Source organism: Protomyctophum parallelum (assembly GCF_964188405.1).
Source record: "Protomyctophum parallelum genome assembly, chromosome: 6".
Taxonomy (NCBI): Eukaryota; Metazoa; Chordata; class Actinopteri; order Myctophiformes; family Myctophidae; genus Protomyctophum; species Protomyctophum parallelum.
Genome location: NC_139701.1, coordinates 11,989,985 through 12,011,211, shown reverse-complemented (window position 1 = coordinate 12,011,211; position 21,227 = coordinate 11,989,985). Strand labels below are relative to the sequence as shown.

Sequence of the window (21,227 nt, the reverse complement as noted above, 5' to 3'; positions counted from 1 at the left end):
CGTACCAGCCACAATAAAAAGGATTTTAAAGTGGCTATTTCCTCCGGAGAGAAATAAAAAGAAGAGACCTTGTCATGGACACAATTTAGCTGACAAATTGCAATAGTATACTTTCCCCCCCATTGATGGAAACCTTGCAGGTATCCACAAAAATGTTTTAGTTGGAGTGAAAAATATTGTGTCGTATGGCAAGGCAAAAGCGATTTATAGAGAACGGCTTTGGAACCATCAGTGCCTCACAGCAGCCATTTGGAAAAGCACGAATGCTCATGAAAGCTTACATTACATTGTTTCGATGTTACCATGAAATTGAGATTAGCTCGGTGCTAGTGCGCTAGTGTGGAGTAAACAAAATGTATTATGAAATTACAGGTATACATTTATAGCACACATACTGTACTGTAGCTGGCTACACTGATTCTGCCGTACACTGTAGGTCGAGTGTGCCTGTGTGTGATGACACACCACACCGCTTTCAATATGAATTCATTTTGGCACTCAACCATTCCACGAGTGAACGCCAGACCTCATTACATTCCTGTGAGGAAATCTATTTCCCCCCATAATTTGAAGCCTCCTCGCGAATCCCTTTGAGAGGACCTCACAGGAACAAACACAGCTTTCATTTCAGACATGAGGTTCCACACAGCCTCGGGATATTGCTGGCCCATGGAGTGCAAAATCATATTTGAACGTATCCACCGGAGCCCCAGCCTACTGCCTATAATGAAAGCTCTTGCAGCTCACAACATTAAATTCGTTGTTTTAAGATTACGTTTGGAGCTCGGGGCTGAGCATTTTAACGCTGTGTGTGATGAAAAGCGCCATTTGCATATATGGTTTCAAATGTGACGTAATAACACCCTAGCCGCCGTGAAGTGAGTATCTGATATCAGCCCAGGCAGCCGATAACAAAAGGCTTACAGCGGAAGGTTCCGTGTGACCGATAATGTGATTACAAACCTGCGTCGGATCACAAAAACAATAAATGTTTACAGGCATAATGTACGACGTGTGGGGGGGGGGGGGGGGGGGGGGGGGGGAGGTGAATCAAAGTGGATTGTGGAGATTCTCGAGGAGGGAGTAATATGTGAGAAGTGAAAAAGAAAGGAGACTGAGAAGGAGGGGGGGGAGCGACAAAGAAAGGGGCATATAGGGAGAAGGAGAGAGCAACGGGGGACAGAGAGAAAGCACTCTCCTCCTGCTCTCTCTCCAGCCCTCTCTTCTTTCCTGCATCAGCTCTTGGACCGCCGCCTGTTGGATGACAGGATTAACCCATTCTGACCTGAGATCAGATTCATACGAGGTTTCCACTGGACACACACTGGTCTGATTAAACAGTGTTTAAATTAGGGCCGGGACTAATTGCGATTAATTTAGATTAATTAACTACAGAAAAATTAATCGCGATTAACTACAGATAAATTAATCGCACCTTTCTTTTCACCGCGGAACGTTTCTCACTGGGCGCTTTTCTATAGTACTGAAAACTGGAAATAATAAAAAGTCACCCCATTTTGTGTTGCCTAGAACTGGAGGTCTGACAAAAAACAGTAACAATATGAAGTAAGTACAGCTTTGTGATGTCACTGAGATGTACTTGTTACTGTTACTAATTCTTTTTCAGACCTCCAGTTCTAGGCAACACAGAATGGGGTGACTTTTTATTATTATTTCCACAACAGGTATATTAATGACAGTAAAATGTTGAAAATGAGTGGTATCCTGTAGTCACTATTCATTGATTCACTGGGATACCAAAAAACTAAAATGCGATTAATCTAGATTAATTAATCGCAAAGCCTCTGATTAATTAGATAAATTTTTTTTATCGAGTCCCAGCTCTAGTTTAAATATGACCCCTGTTGCTGTGTTCAGATATTAACATATAACCACACATAGTCACGCCTGAATGAAGGGCACTCTGAACACGACACGCCGCTATACGTAATCCAATAGGAGTAATATTTCCCCCCGATCCCATTTGCTACATGCTGTGGCTGAAGGCAATAAGGTTTGCAATTTTAGAGACACCAATAAGACACCGCACACATGTTTTAAAACGGTATTAAAAAAAGTATACCCCTGGTTGACAAAGTGTAGGGTTTAAGTGTTTTTAACGACATAAAAAAAATGGCAGTTAAAAGTGAATAGTAGAGCATGTTATCTTTTACAGTATAGCCCTGCTGCAGTAGAGCAACTCTGTGTTTGAACTGCACTACATTTTGCTACATCCATTGCGAATGTATAAGTGTACACACCTAACCAACACTGCGTGCAAAGAGGAGTTAACGGGCAATTATGGGCACTGCATTTTGCCCGTAAACCTCAAGTTTAGCGGGCATATACAGTAATATACAGGTGTGATGGTACAATTCGGGAGTTTACGGGAGTTTGTTGGAAAGTTTAACGGGAGTTTCCTGTAATATACACATCCGTATTCCAAGCTTTTTGCGCAGTGCAAATGGACCCTTATTACAGGTCCAAATGGTCGCATTGGACTGGTTAAACTAACACGGCGTTAAACGAACAGTGATACTGAGGCTTTTATAATGTGAGCGACCTCCCCCCCCCCCACACACACACACACCCCCAACACTGGCTCTTATAATGCACACACATGTTATGCATTTAGATGTCTGCACTAAGATATTCAGTAGATCCATTATAGAAGACATGAGAGACATAACCTCATGTACCCTGTGTGAAGGAAGGCACTATGAGTGCTGATCCATCGTAAATACATCCAGTTCATTATGGTCATCCGCAGGACATGTCTGCTCATAAGTGAATATTACAGTTTAAAGAAGCACGCACACACACACACACACACACACACACGCACGCGCACACACGCGCACGGGTCAGACAGTGCAAGGCTGATGAGTGATGGCCAGTTAAAAACCTGACGCCAGACTAAAATCAATTTCAAGGCAAACGCCATCTCAACTCATCTCATCTCCGTATCTCTCCCTATCTCTCCCTGCTTGGTTAACTTTCAATAATGAACCGTCCTCCCTCTCTGTCTGCCTCTTCTTTCTCTCTGTCTCTATAGCTCAAACAACGGCAGCAATGCCTATCTGTATTTCCCCCTCTTCCTCTGTTCGTATGTCCAACATGTCTTCATGAGCTACCGGACATATTACTTGCTTTGCCATCTTGCTGTTATTGTGTGACTTTTATTTTTTTTGAACCAACGCACAGACTTTTTTGTTTTGTTTTTACTAACTCACTCACGCACACGCGCACGAACGAGCGAGCGCACGCACAACGGCTGAATTCACTTGACAGATTGTCATCAGAATACTGTAATGAGACTCAACTCTCCACATCACCGCTGACACCTCACACCTGCGCGTACGTCTCTACGCGCACACACACACGCACGCACACACGCACACAGAGAGAGAGAGAGTCATACATCTTGCACAGCAGCTGGTTGCACATGGCTGCGGGGGAGTTGATTGACAGGCCTTGAGAAGTTGATGGAGACTGATGTGAACCCTGGACGAGGGTTGGAGCAGCTGCAGGAGCCTGATATACCACAGAGCAAGACATTTTAGCAAGAAAGGTTACTTTTTTCCACTGCTGGCTTGGTAACTGAGAATACATGTAGGAAGGGATGTTAAATTCTGCAGTGGCGGTGCGCACAGCTCAAAGCCAGTGCTGGAGCTCGATAAATATTAATGTTGAAAACAAGAGGCGTCGTTGTGTAATTGTGCATCGTTGTGTAATTATAAAAGAGGAACGACAACTTTGAGTTCACTCGCATGCTCGTTTAGCCCCTCATGGCTTTGTTCTTTTTGTTTCCCTGTGTCGTGTGCACGCGTGCATGCGTGCGTGCCTTTGGTGTACATGTGTGTGTGCATATACAGTACACCCACCATACACCACCACATTATCTTTATATCCTTTATATCTCTCTCTCTCTCTCTCTCTCTCTCTCTCTCTCTCTCTCTGTCGTTTAGGTGCATGGGGGGCATTGAGGGTATGCAGGTCCCCCGGGTGTCCCAGTGGAGGAGCAAGCTGACAACGTGTGGCTTCGACTGCTAGACCCCTCTCTCCCCCACCCACCCACCCACCCACTGCCCCCCCTCCCCCCCGCCACCACCACCACCGCCACCTCATCCCCGCCTCGCGTCCCTCCCGCCTCTGATGGCTCCATGGGTCGCCGTCAGCCTCCGTCTCAGCGTGCACTGCTGGGTGTGTGTGTGGACAGCGTGCGTGGCGGCCGCAGCAGCAGCAGCATCAGCCACGGCCGGTGGTGGCGGAGGCGGCGGCGTCCCCGGTGACAAGCCCGGAGGGGGGCCCCTGGACTGGCTGCTGTCTGACAAAGGGCCCTTCCACCACTCCCCGGAGTACGTAGACTTTGTGGAGAAGAACCGCCAGGGCTTCTCCACCAGATACAAGATTTATAGGTGAGTGAGTGTGTCTCTCTCTCTCGGTCACGACATTAACATGCAACATTTGGAACCCGTGCAGGGGAACTGTCACGCTGTTGCCATGAATGCAGACCCCTGCCTGGAGTAGGATTGTTTATGCATGTCCGGAGAAGTGATACATGCACACGTGCATACTGTCACTTTCAAAAGGCCTATCTGGTTTCATAGAGGAAGAGGTGAGAGAAATGTGGGGCAGGATGGCGATCAGACTCCAGCTGGTGGAAAACTAGTACACAAACAGAAAGTGGTTTTCTGAGGTTTCTTATTATTACGTGTGGTGTTCGGGTATTTGTCTTCAGCAGGAACAAATTGACTCCACGTTCCCGTGTGACAACGGGAAATAAATTCAGATGAATGAATGGCTCAGATGGTACAGTCGGAACTTGTGCTCATTCAGTGTGGGGGACAGTGCAGTGCAGTGGGGGATAGTGCAGTGCAGTGAGGGACAGTGCAGTGCAGTGGGGGACAGTGCAGGGCATCATTTTGGTGATTTTGAGATTTTGAAAACTAGACCGGTGCCCGGCTGTAGAGCAACAATTTACAATTTTACAATTTAGGCATTTAGCAGACGCTCTTAATCCAGAGAGACTTACATTTAAGCAAGAACAAAAGCATGGGAATACATCACATAAAAGCATTTATCAATATCATGAAACATGCGTAAGCTAAGAAAGTAACAGTGGAATATCTATATAATGAAACTATACATACACTATACATATAAACTATACATATTTACTACTATGCTATACATATGTACTATGGCGTGCTATAACTATATACAATACAATTATAGTGCTGTCTACATAACATGCTATAAGTCTGTGTCAAATGCTATCTAAGCCAACAGAAATGCTATCTAAGGGGTTAGGGTAAGTGCTATGGGCCATGATGGAGTCTGAAAAGGTGGGTTTTCAGGCTACGGCGGAAGATTGGGAGTGATGCTGCAGTTCTGACTGCAATGGGAAGTGCATTCCACAGTTTTGGAGCCAGAAGGGAGAAGAGTTTGGGACGTGTGGAGCGTTGGCCCGGCGTTTTTAGTGAGGGTACTTCCAGTTTCCCTGCGTTGGCTGATCTGAGTGCGCGGGAGGGTTTGTAGGGTTCAATCATACTTGTAAGATATGGGGGAGCCATACCTTTGGTTGCTTTGAATGCCAGCATCAGAGTTTTGTATTCTGTGCGGGCAGCGACCGGGAGCCAGTGGAGGGAGCGGAGCAGGGGGGAGACATGTGAGAATTTTGGCTGGTTGAAGACCAAGCGAGCTGCTGCATTTTGGATCAGCTGGAGAGGCTTAAGTGCACATGCTGGTAGGCCAGTAAGGAGGGAGTTACAATAGTCGAGTTTTGACAAGACTGTTGTCTGGATTAGGAGCTGGGCTGATTCCTGGGTGAGGAACGGTCTAATTCGTCGTATGTTATAGAGTGTGAACCTACATGATCGAGTGACAGCTGTGATGTGAGCTTTGAACGAGAGCTGACTATCCAGGACAACACCAAGATTCCTGGCTGTTGGGACAGACGTTACCAGGGCGTTGTCTACGGAAATAGTTAGCTCCCGCATAGGGCAGGACTTAGCTGGGAAGAAGAGAAGCTCAGTCTTGTCTGGGTTCAGCTTGAGGTGGTTGGAGGACATCCACTGTGAGATGTCAGCCAGGCATGCAGTGATGCGCTCTTCCACCTGAGTGGCAGAGGGGGGAAAGGATAGGAACAGTTGTGTGTCATCGGTGTAGCAGTGATAGGATATATTGTGAGCAGAGATGATAGTGCCAAGGGATTTAGTGTACAGTGAGAAAAGGAGGGGACCAAGTACAGATCCCTGTGGGACCCCAGTTTGGAGGGTTCGGGGGGATGATAACAGACCTTTCCAGGAAACCTGGTAGGTCCGGTCGGTGAGGTAGGAGGAGAACCACTTTAGTGCCGTTCCACCGATGCCTAGCTCCGCTAGGGTGTCTAGGAGCAGCTGGTGGTTCACTGTGTCAAATGCTGCTGATAGGTCTAGGAGAATCAGTACTGCAGAGTGGGAAGCAGCTTGGGCAGCATGCAGTGCTTCTGTGACTGCCAGCAGGGCAGCAACGAGTCGGTAACGATGTAAGTTGGAGATACATGCCCCACCCGGCTATGCAATACCCGTTGTACCTGTGTCATGAATACCCGTTCCACCCATCTGTCTGTGTCCCTTGTATGCCCATATAAATGTATGTATGTATGTATGTATTTGGTTAAAATGGGTAGGGTTTAAAAAAAGGCAAGAGTTTGCTCTGATGCACTGGCCTAAAAGTGGGTCCTTAAAAACTGCTAAAACTTCTGAAATGTATGTATCTAGGTATGTATGTGTGTATGTATTTTAAAAGGGGGGCTTTTTTGTAAAAATCCCTGCCCGCAATACCTTCATATATTTAAAAATAAGTCCAAAATAGGGTTACCAGTGAAGGGCAAACTGCCTATTCACTGGGGACTATGCAAGGCAGAGGCGTCCACCCCCCTGAGTCCAAGTTTAAGCTAGACCGCATATATGTATGTATGTACGTATGTATGTATGTATGTATGTATTTGGTTAAAATGGGTAGGGTTTAAAAAAAGGCAAGAGTTTGCTCTGGTGCACTGGCCTAAAAGTGGGTCCTTAAAAACTGCTAAAACTTCTGAAATGTATGTATGTATGTGTGTATGTATTTTAAAAGGGGGGGCTTTTTTGTAAAAATCCCTGCCCGCAATACCTTCATATATTTATGTATGTATGTATGTATGTATGTATGTATGTATGTATGTATAGCAGGGGTGCCCACACCTTTTTGACTTGAGAGCTACTTTTAAAATGACCAGCCCAACATGATCTACCCACACCGAATAAAAATAAATAAAAACTGAGGGAGGTTTGGAATAGCGGCGCTAAGACAAACACACTTAGAAAGTGAAATAGTGGGGGGAAAAAGCCTTGCCCCCATTCTTTGGAAGTGGTAGGTTTTCAGGTTCTTCTACATTTAGAAGCCATGAAGGGAGCCAACAGGCCATTCTGGTCAATCAATCAAGTCACCTAACGTGGCAGATGCCAAAAAGAAGGGTTAAACTTTAGTTTTTATATTTTAATTATAATTATTTTGGGGCATGTCATGTGGTCTACCTGCACAGCCTTTGTGATCTACTGGTAGATCATGATCTACCTTTTGGGCACCCCTGATGTATAGTATGTAGATTTCTGGATCGGTCACTTTGACTTTATTCCTATATATGGAGTTCTGTGTCAGACATGCCCAAATATGGAGTGTTGTGAAGTCAGAACTAGAACAGGCCAGCTCCATATATGGACCCTGGGCAGGGGCCCTGTCCAGAGCCCGGGCAGAGGCCTTTTGTGGCGGATCTGGACAACCGTGTGTCCGACCGACCCGACACCGGGCACTGCACTCCCTGTGGGGGCGTGGAACACGTGTGTCGAATTCAGAGTCGGTGGGGCGAACGGTTCTCCAGTTAAGTGGGTTACAGCCGTACACACGTACGTACAGACAGACAGACAGACAGACAGACCTAACAGTACCGTATGGTGCATTCATAGATAGAGAGATAGAGGCCTACATTAAATGTCTTTGTAAATGCAGTGCAATACTTGCATGTGCACTGCTGACTGGTAAAACCTATTAAGAGTCAACTACCAGAAGCATGAAAAATGCACCAAGGGGCAAATATTGATTTAGTCTGAGGCTTACGTACTTTATTAATAACAATATCCAGGATTTATGTGCCATTGAGAGTTTCAGCTGTAGATTATAACATGAGGCAGAATTTTTGGTGAGTCCTTGCCTAACCCCTATTAAAATGCTCCAGTGGAAATTATATTGGACGGAATAAATTGTACTGCACTCATATCAGGTGAGGTGGATAAATTAATGGAGATGGCTGAGGAAGGAAGTGAACTACTTTCATCTGTCAGCGAGTTATCCCACAAAAACTGCCATTACAGTTTAAATATATATTTGTTGAATAGCAGACGATGACTAATAAATGACGTTCCAGACAAGAGCTGTACAAGATGCTGTATCAGTGGTGTTTTTATCATTTTTATTACAGTCATTTGATAGTTTCTATTTACACTACGCTGGCGTGTTGGTTATACTTGTTCACATATTATGTTTTATTTAGAATAGTTTTAGTGCCTACAAGACCTACATTGTAATTGAAAGTTGAATACTTAACATAATTTTACTGTAACTGCTGTTACTTGCAACATTTGTGCTTTTACTCATTTCTCTTATCCGATGAGCAGGCATTTCTATTGCGAAAACGTTTACATTATAAACAGCATAACCATTATGGTAACAGGTATTCAGTGAGGCGCAAGTTGTAATATGACACAACAGGCTATACTGTTGACTGTTGGCAATTTACAAGGGTGGTTTTAGCGTAGTGAAAACCTTGCTTGGGATTTTCTGGTGGGGAGCACATTATTTGGGCTTGTGCTGTCATCCAGTAAATGTGCTTGGAGTCGATAATCACACGACACCTTGCACACAGCTGGACAGGTTTTGATTTACGAGTCTTTACGACGTGTTAACACACAGCGGTATGGCTGTATACTTGGGCCACGGTATTGCATTTCACTGGACCTTCTCCTACACATGCAGATTATACAGTATAGTAAGTATTGAAGTGAAATATTTGGATTGGCACAGCTGAAGGAAATGAGGACAACGATGTGAGGTTTCAGCTATAGTGGTCAAATTAGTTGCGGCCGTGCCATAAATCACGCACGCGGTAATGGAGAGTGACGAGGTCCAGGAGGCTGTCTGGAAACGGAGAGTCAGACATGGTTGTTGACGTCTTATGGATCGGCTGCTAGGATGCTTTATGGCTCCGGTGATCAGCTGCTGTGTTAGAGCTTTTTTTTTTTTATTCCCCCTGCTCTGGCACAAAGACAGTGGCCCGTTGGAGCCGAGGTGCATGGGTGGCAAGATTAATAGTCTTATCGTGTGGCCAAGTGATTAGTGAGCTCTTAATACTTATTACTCTGCATTATCACCGACTCCCTTGAGAGGCTTCTGTCAGCCGCAAGGCTGTGTTTGAAGCCCGTTAGATTACTGTACCGACTTGATTAATAGTGATGGTATTAAAGGGGGGGGGGGGGGGAACAACCAAAAAAGGTAAATAGCCTCTAAATCTTCCTAAATTGAATTAAATCGCATTGCATTGAATCAAAAGAATACACGCAGGCACATTATTAGCCTATACTGTTTCACGTATACATTCTGTGATTCATAAGCAATATTCATGCATGATTGCAATACGTCAAACATATTTCGCTATATGCACCCACAGTCCCCAACAATAAGTTTTAGTTTTAGTTTTTGAACGGTGATTCAAATGAACATTCACAAGGACTAGAATTTGTTTTACAGGAGATTAGGGGATGTTTTGCAGGGATTGCAATAAGCCAAAATTAATTGAAGGAGAAATCTATATCATTTGTAACAAGGCCATGCATATCACTGGCATTTCAAGCAGGCTGACTGTAACCTGAACACACTGCACCACATTCTCAGCAGACGAGACGGTCGGTGTGCAGATGGTTTCAGCAGTCACACTGTAGCAGAACTATGTCTTTAAGATGATCTCAGCATAGGTTTTATGCCACACTCCTCTTGCATCAGGTTCGGCTGCAAATCAACTTTAAGGGTGAAACGTGAATTATAACCCGCAGAATGATCCGCAGTAAACCTTAATATCACGCGTATTGACACATTAAGTAGGCCTACGGGGAATTTGTGTCCCACAACAATGCCCGTTGTCACACAAACTCTTAATAGGCAGGACGTGACTGACTGCCCGCCCTATGAATTTAACTTGATCAGAGGAAACATGCTTACACTTTGATATAGGAGCCACTTAAAGTACAATGAACAGCAGCAGCCTTTTTAAAGCCACAGGGGAATCCGCAGGTGCTGAGAGAGAGAACAAGGTTGAGGTGAGTGCTGTAGAGAAGTCTCCCCCAGAGCTATACAGAGTCTACACCCCACTGGAACATTGTTACTGATGTTCCCTGTCTGTTGTTCCCTCTTAAAAAACCCACCCCAGAGATTCCCGAGACATCAAAAACTTGTTCCGCCCCGGGGTAAACAAGCTGGTGATGGAAAGGTAACAAATTTAATAGCACTCCTCTTACTGTAAGTGTCAATTTCTTTGTCCTTTTTTTTGTGTCACAATTTCAATGCTGCAAAAATGTATAGACGGGCATTCTCTTCTTTCTTTGCCCATCTGACTTCAGTGGTGCACCGACAGGTCAAATCAGTGCCAGTGACCATTATCTAATGTAATCCTGGGCTCTACACTTCCTCTGCCAACCTGGGACTGACCTCATGCGCCCTTCTATGCATGAGGAGTCCAAGCTGCTTCTTTTCACCTGACAGGGGGGAGTTTCCCTGGCCGAACGTAGTGTGTGGGAGGAACACATTATTCCGACCAGTTCCTTTTTTCAGGCGCCCTGCCAGGGGGAGGTAGTTTAGAGACCAGGAGTACTGCATGCTATTTACCCTAGCTAGGGGACACGGGGAGAACATGCAAACTCCACAGTGACCATTGCTGAGATAAGGGTGACTAGTGCAGAGCAAAAAGTTTGCTCATGCTCATGTTTGTTTTCAAATTATTATTGTCTTTTCTTTTCTTTTTCCCCCCCCAATCCATTGCTTAGTGAAACGTATAATCTTTCTCACACAGGGCAGAGGCGATTGAAAGTGACAATATTATTTCCGTAGTCCGGTTTTCCTCCCGTGGAATGTGGATTTCTGCTAAATCCTAATAAATGCTCAATGACAGGAGAAGATGAATTACGAGAGGCGGTGCCTCTAGTTACAGTGGCATGATCGACCACAGCAACGAAACAGCTAATGAAATCGTATACCCTCTCATCCCGCCTTTCAATTTTCCCCCCCTGCCTTCTTTGCTGATCAAATTTGAAAGGGTTGCTAATGAGTGCCTTGAAGAAAACCAAACATGGCGTGTCTTTTTTTTTTGTGTGTTTTTAGTTTTTTCGAATGCTTGCGTGTTTTGGGGATTTACACTAGAGTGTTATGGTGAATGTAAAACATGGCTTCCCACAGCAAAAACAAAGTTGGCCCTCGATTCTAACCACCTGTCCATTGCAAACATTGCCATGGGGGCGCTGCCATATTCACTATAGGGTGCAGGCAAGAGTGTTGACATGCATTTGGCTATGCTCTGAACATATTGCATAATGCACGTGGTTGTGTTACATTAAGATAACTTCATGCATGTGTAATTTATGTAAAATAGAATATACCTTTCAAGTGCCAATGAATAAATCCATATAATCACACTCCCTGATCCCCATTCTTAACACTTAGAATGTGCCAGAGGTTTTCAAAAATAATGGAGCTATATAGAGTGCCATCAGATAAGGCAGATTTTACTCGGAAAGGTTCCTCCATTCACCACCAAAACCGGGAGGCATAATCTTCCATTCTTACCTCGCGCTGGATATGCTAAAGTCTCTCTAGAAGCGTTAATATTCCAAATGAGAAGCTAAAGTCTTTCTTGAAGCGTTAATATTCAAAACGAGAGGCATGCTGAAGTCAGAAATTAAGACAGAATCTGTTCAAAACCATTGAGCCGCAAACAAGGAAGTGAACGGCAGTGCGCATGCGCGAATCAACAAGGAGTACACTGCAGAAGGAGGAAAAAAGGGGGGGGGGGGGGGGGGGTTATCAATAAAAAAGGCACTCCATGGTTTTGATATAAAAGACGTGTATACTCGTCCAAGGCCAAAATTGTGTTAAAAAAGTGACGCGAGAGAGACTCGGAGTACAGCCGCTGCTTCTTTGCCTGGAAATGAGCCAGCTTAGGTGGTGCGGGCATCTGGTTACGATGCCTCTCGGACGTCTCCCTATAGGGAGGTCCTCGAGGCACATCCCACTGGGTGGAGACCCCGGGGCAGACCAAGGCACAGTTGGAGGGATTACATTGACTCACTGGCCGAGTCTAATCTTACTAATGTTGCTCTGGAGAGGGAAGTCTGGAGCTCTCTGGTGGAGCTGTTGCCCCCGCGACCAGACTACGGATAAGCGGTTGAAGATGGATGGATGGTCCATATATAACAGTTCTACCGTCATAAGCCTTTGAACTTACTCACTTTAATATGATCAAGGCCACACTGATACAAACCATTCAAATTATGCATCAAGCTGAAGCAGAGTAAGATTTATAATAACAACTTCTTGGCAGGACTTCAGTCCCTTCACCCCAAAAAAATAATATACTGATAAAATAAACTGCAGTGAAAGCTATTTCATCCCCTCATCTCCCTCTAGGACAGTGGTTCCCAAAGTGGGGTCCGGGGACCCCCAGGGGTACTTGAGGGAGTTCCAGGGGGTGCCCAGCTAAATGATAGTTTGGAACCAAATGGACCCTTATGGGTCTGTAACTCTGAGAGTGACGGGTCCATTTGGTTCTGTTTGTACACTCTCAGAGTTAAATTAACGTTGATTTTACAATATAAATTGGGGTCTCAGAGATAGATGTCATAAATGTCATTAAATGGGGGTCCGCAGACTAATGCATGTCAAACTGGGCGTCCTTCAAATTAAACGGGTTGAGAATCACTGCTAGAGCCGTAAACATCTTGTCTTATGGGGGTCCCTGCAGGCATGTCTCTTCAAATGGGGGTCCGCGGGCTCATCAGTGTCAATTTGGGGGTCCTCGACATGAAAACGTTTGGGAACCACTGCTCTGGGACACATGCCAGTATGCCAGATAGGCCAGGTACTGGCCTATCTATCGGGGGGTTCGGACAAGACAGTACTAGCTTAATTATCACCTTCAACAATAGAGGGGACTCTCTCTCTCTCTGTCTGTCTACCCCCCCCCCCCCCCCCCCCCCCCCCCCCTCGCGATCTCACATTGCAAAGTGGAACTCGGGAGACACACGTATACGGTGCGTCCCACTTGAAGAGGTCATTTATTTGGAAGCGAAGATTAATAACCACGGACGACACACCTGACCGACAAATTAGTCAAAGCCTTTCGTGTAAATACTACAGTGCAGCAAAAAGGTCAGAGCATCCATTCTACCCTCTGCGGGTCTCATTTACGAAACATGATGAAAGTACATTCGTATATAGGCTGCATCCATTTTGTTAGTAAGAGGGGATTTAACTATCAAACTTTTTGAACATATAACTAAACAATGTCCAAAGTATCCTCATTAGTACTTGGGATGCCTCGACTTTTACTTTGGATTATGTTAATGTGGGTTCATTTATTATAATTTAGGAGGCTGTGAATGAATGCTGATCAATATTTACACACACACAGGAGGGCATTTAAACAGATTCAATACATGGGACTAATTATATTTACCTTGCATACAATGCACTTCATCTCTCCCCTCTGTGGGTCTCATTTACCAAAATTGATTGATGAATTTATTAACCCATTCTGGGTGGGAACCCCTTTTGGTGTTTTAACTAAGCATTATATTATACTTTAGCTATTGAAAAATAGCAGATCTACAAGCTCATAGCGCTGCTATTCTTGAAAAATCTTGAAAATGCGGCACAAATCTTTGAATATATATTCTTTTCTGAAGACTTTTCTTTTATTTCGACGTCAAGTCTAAATGGATTAACAGGTTGGAGAATTACAGTACATTCATTTCAAGCACAAATCAATACAAAACTGTTAACTGTGGACGACACCATAAAGTATTACACTTGATATGATATGATCTGATATAGTACTGTATTGTCAGTTCACACAGAAATTTGTCTTGCGACACAGCAGCCAAGTATGCTGCTGCAGAACACATATGCACACATTTGACATAACACAAAGAACAAGACAATTTACATACATAAAGACATGAAGACAAGAGCAATATCCACCGCTTAGATTACCCCGTGGCTACTACAACGCCCGATTAAGTTGATTAACTTGTTTACAATAGGGCCCGCCATGTTCAATTCATCATGAATTCATGATAAAATAAGATACAAACGTTTTCCACTGCACATAATGGTGCCTTTGCGTGAAGTAGCTTGAATTCAAGAGGGGTTTTCATTGAATGTATATATATCATTCAAACATCTGGCTGTTGGGGCTTTCGCTCATTACTCCTGCTTTAATATGATCTACACCCTTTCAAAAGGCCATAGTCTCTCCATCCATCAGCGGCAGCCAAGGTTGCTCAACCTGCTCTGATTACAGCAGTCAAGCTCTTACTGTGGAAAGATCACTGTGCAACATTGTATAGCTATATCATTCCTTCCTTGGAGAATGCATTGTGCTGCAAGTACAATCCATGCAATTTATTTCATTGTTTTGTTTTCGCAACCTTCAATAAGTGTCCTCAACATAAAATATATATAATATATTAAAATGTGCTTACATGCTTTTACATGCTAATAATAGTCACAGTAATATCATTTCCACACACACAAAAAAGACACTTCATAGCTGATTAAGCACTATGGTCAAAAACCCAGTAACACTTTAATTGAAACTTTACTCTGTGTAGCTATTTATTACTTTGCTTTTGAATATCCTTAGCTCCACATTCTTTCAGTTCATCATCACATCTATTCCACAGCTTGACTCCCTTTATCGTTATACATCTACTTCTCACATTTCCTTTTTGTTGTTTAAACATACATTTTCCTCTGAGTGAATAACAGCTCTCTCTCATTGAGAACAATTAACCCTTAATACAATTTCCATTTTAGCTCTAAACAGTATCTCTAATGTTTTTAAATCAACTAAACCCTTACATTTCAAAGCACGACAGTTTGCAAATAATTCATTGGTAGGGTGAACATATAGTCAACCCCATTAACAATCCGTATGGCTTTTTCTTGCAGTAGGGTGATAGTTTGTACTGGTTGTATACGGTAGGTGTTGCCCCAGACTTCAGCACAGTATGTAATATACAGAGTTATGAGTGAGCAGTACAGGATATAATATACTGTAATGACTTCTGGTCCAGGATTATATAACTAAAACGCAAAGTTAGAAAAGCAAGTCTTTTGCACACCTACCTCCTGGTGCGTAGGAGGAGAAGGACCAAATGTAAATATATTTTCTGAAACAATGATACATGATTACCAGTACGTGGCATGCAAGAAGTGTTGTTGTTAGACCTGGAGTGAAACTTAAGATTTGTGTAATCGCTAGTGGGCTGCGTGGGCACCTTGCGAGGAGCAATCCGATTGTACGTACGGTAATTGTTCATTTAGGCTGAACATTAGTCAGGTTTATTATGTGTGTGTGAAATAACTCTGCGGCACTTCACTGCTATGACAACAGCCAACGCTACAAGTTGCAGCAGCAGCCTTATCTGCTCTGTGCACACACACACGACCGCGGGAGTGCTGCTGGGGACGTCTAGTTCCAAATGGCTCCGAGTGCAAATGCTCGAGGCGAACGGGAGCACATGGGAGCAGTGCCGGAAACCATCTGTGCCATTTGTGCACGGCTATATACAGTGCCTTCATACTGTCTTCCATCCTCTTTTCAGTGGTTAGAAAGTACATTTTACCCAGTTGTACTATATACTTCAGTGGCTCTAGCAGTGACTTTAAAACCATTTTGACCTGAGATCAGATTCTAAAAATGTCTTCTACATCCTGACAGTTTTCTGAAAAAGCTATGTTTCTACGTCAGTGGTTCTTCGATTTTTCAAAAATAGCAGACCTACAAGCTCGTAGCACGCCACTCGGTGGCGCGCTATGAGCTTGTAGATCTGCTATTTTTCAATAGCTAAAGCATAACATACCAAAATGGGTTCCCCCCCCAAAATGGGTTAAAACCATTTTCATTTCAAGGGCCGAATTAGGCTACGGTCCCCTATTTAATAATGGCATTTCTATCTCTGGGACCCCAATGTATATTGTAAAATCAAAGTTAATTTAGCTCTGAGAGTGTACAGAGAGTGTACAAAATTGAACCATTTGTACACTCTCTGAGTTACAGACCCATAAGGGTACATTTGGTTCCTAACTATCATTTAGCTGGGGACCCCCTGGAACTCCCTCAAGGACCCCTAGGGGTCCCCAGACGCCACTTTGGGAACCACTGCTATACTTAAGTAACATTTTGGTACTTTTACTTAACTGGAGTATTTCCAATTTCCAATTACGTCTCCTACCCCACTACATCTCAGATCCAAATACTTTTACTACACTACATTTAATTGAAAAGTTTACTTATACTGTGCAATTTTCAACCCACTTCGAGAAAAGATGCACAAGAAAATGCCAACGGCTACATAAAAAAATAAAAACGTTAAGCCGATAAGCATCCTGAATCATAGCCGTGTTTGGTGACATTAGTAATAAACCAACCCGTTTGTAAATCCGTCAACATTTCAACATTTTTAAGCGTATGTTTTGTTTGAGCCGATCACCAGCTACCATAGAACGTAACAGAAGACAGACAAGACAGACAGACAGACAGACAGACAGACAGGTCTGCTAATGCAGGCCACTGATTACAGAATGTTTTTTCATGATATGATTCATAACACTGACATTTGCATCCAAGAGCTCTCAAAGAACTGCCCTAGGCAACCAATTCTACAAAAAGATCGACTGGAAAACAGATTGTGTGAGGACGGCTAATAGTGTATCTTATTATCTTTCTTATTCTCCTTTTCTCATGTTTTATTTATAAGACTTGAAAAGACCCAGAAAACCAGTAAAAGGGAGATATACTATACATATAGTGAAATATGTGAAAACCGCAACAGAGTAGAGTCAAACACCTGTTCTCTCAGTGGTTTCTGTTTGACTAATGGGTCTGAATGACTTTGAAAAGTTTTTAATACGAATAGTTCCAATCCCAATGGCATCTAAATGTAAGGTTGTAAGTACACTTAGTACAGTATGCTTAATGGTGTTGTGAGGATGTGGCGATGCTTGACCTTGCTGAGGGACGCGGAAAGAATGGATTCTATTTTTCCATTAAGGTGTAGCGAGAGTTCGTTATTAAGGTTAAGCCACGCATACGGATTCTGGTGAACATACGGAACTGAGAGCTTCCTCACCCTGCATTTTGTCCTCGCTCCAGATCAGGAGTGGCGAGTCGTCAGCGAGCAGCACTCATGTCGTTGACGTACAGTATAGAAGAAGGAATAGTAACGGCCCTAGTATGCATCCTTGGATGTGTGTTCCATTTAAAGGTATATTCAGTGATTTCGCTTAATTCAAATATGACTTTTGTTTTGTTGTGATAATCCTCTCTACTATAGAGTGTGCTGACCATATAAGGAGTTCCTCCCTGTCCCCAGTTAACCCCTGGGGGTCAAAAGACCTTAGGTTTCGTTTTTGGCTCTCTATCCTGATTGGATGAAAGGCTTAGGTACCAGCCAAAAACGAAACCTAAGGTTTTTTGAGTGAAATCACTGAATATACCTTTAAACCCGTTGCCTGCCGCGCTGGATTATGCTAGCATTTTACAGTTAACCCTGACTCATACCATTATCATCTTCAACCTGCCAGAGGCAATTAAAAATGAACATGCTTGGATATTATAATCACTGAGGCACGAGGGATTCATATGAACAGAAAGAACGCTGCCCTCGTTGAGGTCAGCTGTATTGCTTGTCACTGGAAAACAGAAGAACACGATAAGGCAACAAAGGCTTGATGAGATGCCTTTGTTCAGACTGCGATCATCACAACTTCCATTTATTCTTCGCCTGCACTTTTGTCCATAATTGAAAACAACCGGATGTGTCGACCACGGGGTTATTACATGCACCATCCCCCCCCCATGACTGTCATGATTGGGTTATGAAGCAGAGCATCTGTCAGATGTGTTTCTATATGAGCTCAACCCCCCCTTCCTTCCCAGATGGCATTCATCTTACAAAATCTTACAAAATGCTACATGGTTGCTGTCTGACTGAGTTCTTTTCACTATTGTCCTCTCTCTCTCTCTCTCCGGCGCAGCCATAGCCGAGGTGTGCCATTAAGCACATCTTAAGACCTCCGTATTGATTGCCTACATCTGGCCTATACAGGGCACCGCTCCATGGGTTCATTCGTCTATAGTCTGTCTCTCACTCTCTCTATGCATTCTCTCCTCTTATTTCCTTCTATTCCACTGCTATAGAAGTGTTGTCTTCCCTGCACTGTGCTGTGCGTGTGCATGTTGAGTGTGTGTGTGTGTTGCCACACCTCTCCCCTGCTATGAACTACGCCGGTATAACAGCTGCCTTATTATTTTCTTTTCTTCTTTTCATTCAATGCTTTTTTCAGAGAGTTTGGGAGGTGGAAGGTGAACAACCTGGCAGTGGAGAGGAGAGACTTCCTGGAGTCTCCGTTGCCGCTGACTCCAGAGTTCACGCGGAACATTCGCCTGCTGGGCCACAGGCCCACCACCCAGATGATCACTGACAACCTGATCAGGAAGTATGGAACACACTTCCTGCTGTCAGCAACACTCGGAGGTAAACAATGACACGGTCAATCACGATGATTGATTATGGGGATCTCGGTCGGTCCGTCGGTCCGTCGGTCCGTCGGTCAGTCAGTCAGTCAGTCAGTCAGTCAGTCAGTCAGTCAGTCCGTCAGTCCGTCAGTCCGTCAGTCCGTCAGTCCGTCAGTCCGTCAGTCCGTCAGTCCGTCCGTCCGTCCGTCCTGGGAGGGGTTCCAGAGGCTATAGTAATAGGAACCAAGTACACCCTCCGGTCTGTCGCTGGAACACAGACTGTTTGGTTCCATTTTGTGGACTGTGTACACTGAGGTATTTTACACTGCACATGTTTAAATCATATCAAGACAAAACAGACACCCAGTTTTGAACGAAATACGGCAAATCATGAACACAGCGTGTGATTGTGGTGAAACTTTGCGCACACATTCGCACTACGTTGAGAAACAAATGTCACCATTTTAAGATTGCCCTATATGATGGCGCCACTAATTTCTTTGAGGGACTCTCCCTCAAATATTAAAGTCCCATTTACAATGAATTGTGAATCTACGTCATAGTGTCTGAGCAAATAGACATGTTACGACGTCATGATGATGTACGTATGATGATAGGAGCGCCCCTCACTTCACACGGGTGTGATTTATTTTATATTACTCCTATACAAATGTTGTCCAAACATCAAGCAAATCGGTACACATTATCTCTATTAGTCGAGACGGATCTGTCCGATTTCTCATATTCCATATTCTCAGAGCAAATTTGAGGCCCCCCTCCGTGCTCCGCGGCGCTATTTTGTTTTCATTTTGGGGTAGCCAGGCCACTAAAAAGAGAGGCAGGCACACATTTCACTTGAATTGGATTTCAATACTTATATTACTTATATAGACCTGTGCTCTCTTTTTTCCTTTTTTTGGGAAGCAGTGGGTGTCCCACACACCCATTGCTTCCCAAAAAAAAGAGTGTGTGTGCACGGAAAACAGTTTGACATGGAATAACAGATAATGGCTCACCGCATGGAAATTGTCGTCAAAAATACATGATACACACGGGATTATACTGTTGGTATATAAGCTTGTGCACTGAAAAATCCTGGGTGTTCATTTAACTATTGTGTACAAATGGAACAATATGGATCATGTGGTTCCATTTGCACACTTCAGTGTTTTACTGTGTGTGCTGAAACGTGCCTCTCCCAGTTGTCACCATATGTTGGGTTTTCTGTAGTATGGTGGACGGATAATCATTAATGGTGCCTGCCTGCCTGCACCAAGGGACAACGACGACAACACAAACTTTAATTTCATATATATATATATATATATATATATATATATATATATATATAAGAAAGACTCACATACAGTATATATGGGCGTCTGGAAAAGCAGCTTTCCTCTTACAAAGCAACACTTGTCAATTACTTTAGACCCAAGCCTTGGCTCCCGAAAGGTCGCGTTTGTGAGCAGCTATACGTATAATTCAGCCCTCCGCTCTCCCGCGGAGCTCTCTGAGCCAATGCAACGCTCACGCTCTGGCACGCAGCCAGCTCTTAGTGCTATGAAGAACAGATGAATAGAGTGAGGAGCTTGCCCGCCCTGGGTTTCAGCCAGAGAAGTGATGCTGGGTTATAAATCACTGCCTCTTATGTGTTCAGAAAACATATGAACTTTGAGGAATGAATGAATAGATGGCTATATTAAAAGGGCCCGCCAAGTTAGAAAAGTAAAGGAATCGTCATGAAATGGCATGCAGCACCGTGGAGCACTGTTAAGTATAGATTTGACCTATGGACGATAAAAAGGAGAAGCAAGCGTCTCAAGATATAATGGGTATATGCAGTAAGTATCGATTGCCATTATCAGACAGTGGATACTATTACTATTTGCTGCCTGGCAGGTGGCCCCATGCAGTCAGTGTTGATTTTGTCGACTAAAACTAAGACAGAAATTGTTCGCCGACTACCCTTTTTTTACTGACGAAAACTAAATGGAAATGAAAACTATAAGCTATGATGACTAAAACTAGGACTAAATATACTGACAATTTTGTCAACAAATAAAAACTACACTAAAATGTTAGGAAGGGACTAGTGGACAAGAGATCCAGTATAAGTAATTATACTGTCCTATATAACTATAAGTAAGTGTAAAAACAGTCATTACGCCAGCGCCAAGAACCGCCAGTCCGCCAAAAGACATTTTAGTCGACTAAATCAACTGTAGATTTAGTCGACTAAAACTAGACTAACACTAAGACATTCCAGGTGACTAAAATGTGACTCAGACTAAATGAAAACTATATTCAAGAGACTATGACTAAAACTAAAATCAAAATGTTCTGCCAAAAACAACATGGT

The 21,227-nt window shown here is 43.7% G+C and overlaps 1 protein-coding gene across 1 annotated transcript in view; it reads left to right on the top strand.

The window, feature by feature from the left end:
- Positions 1–4,155: 4,155 nt before the first annotated feature.
- brinp3a.2 (bone morphogenetic protein/retinoic acid inducible neural-specific 3a, tandem duplicate 2) overlaps positions 4,156–21,227 on the top strand; it is a gene marked incomplete at both ends in the record, with an annotated part of 36,220 nt that continues 19,148 nt past the window's right edge. The window contains 2 exons of the mRNA XM_083767853.1: positions 4,156–4,418; positions 18,694–18,884. Of these exons, the coding sequence (XP_083623979.1) occupies positions 4,156–4,418; positions 18,694–18,884 (454 nt within the window). The remainder of the gene's footprint in view (positions 4,419–18,693; positions 18,885–21,227) is intronic.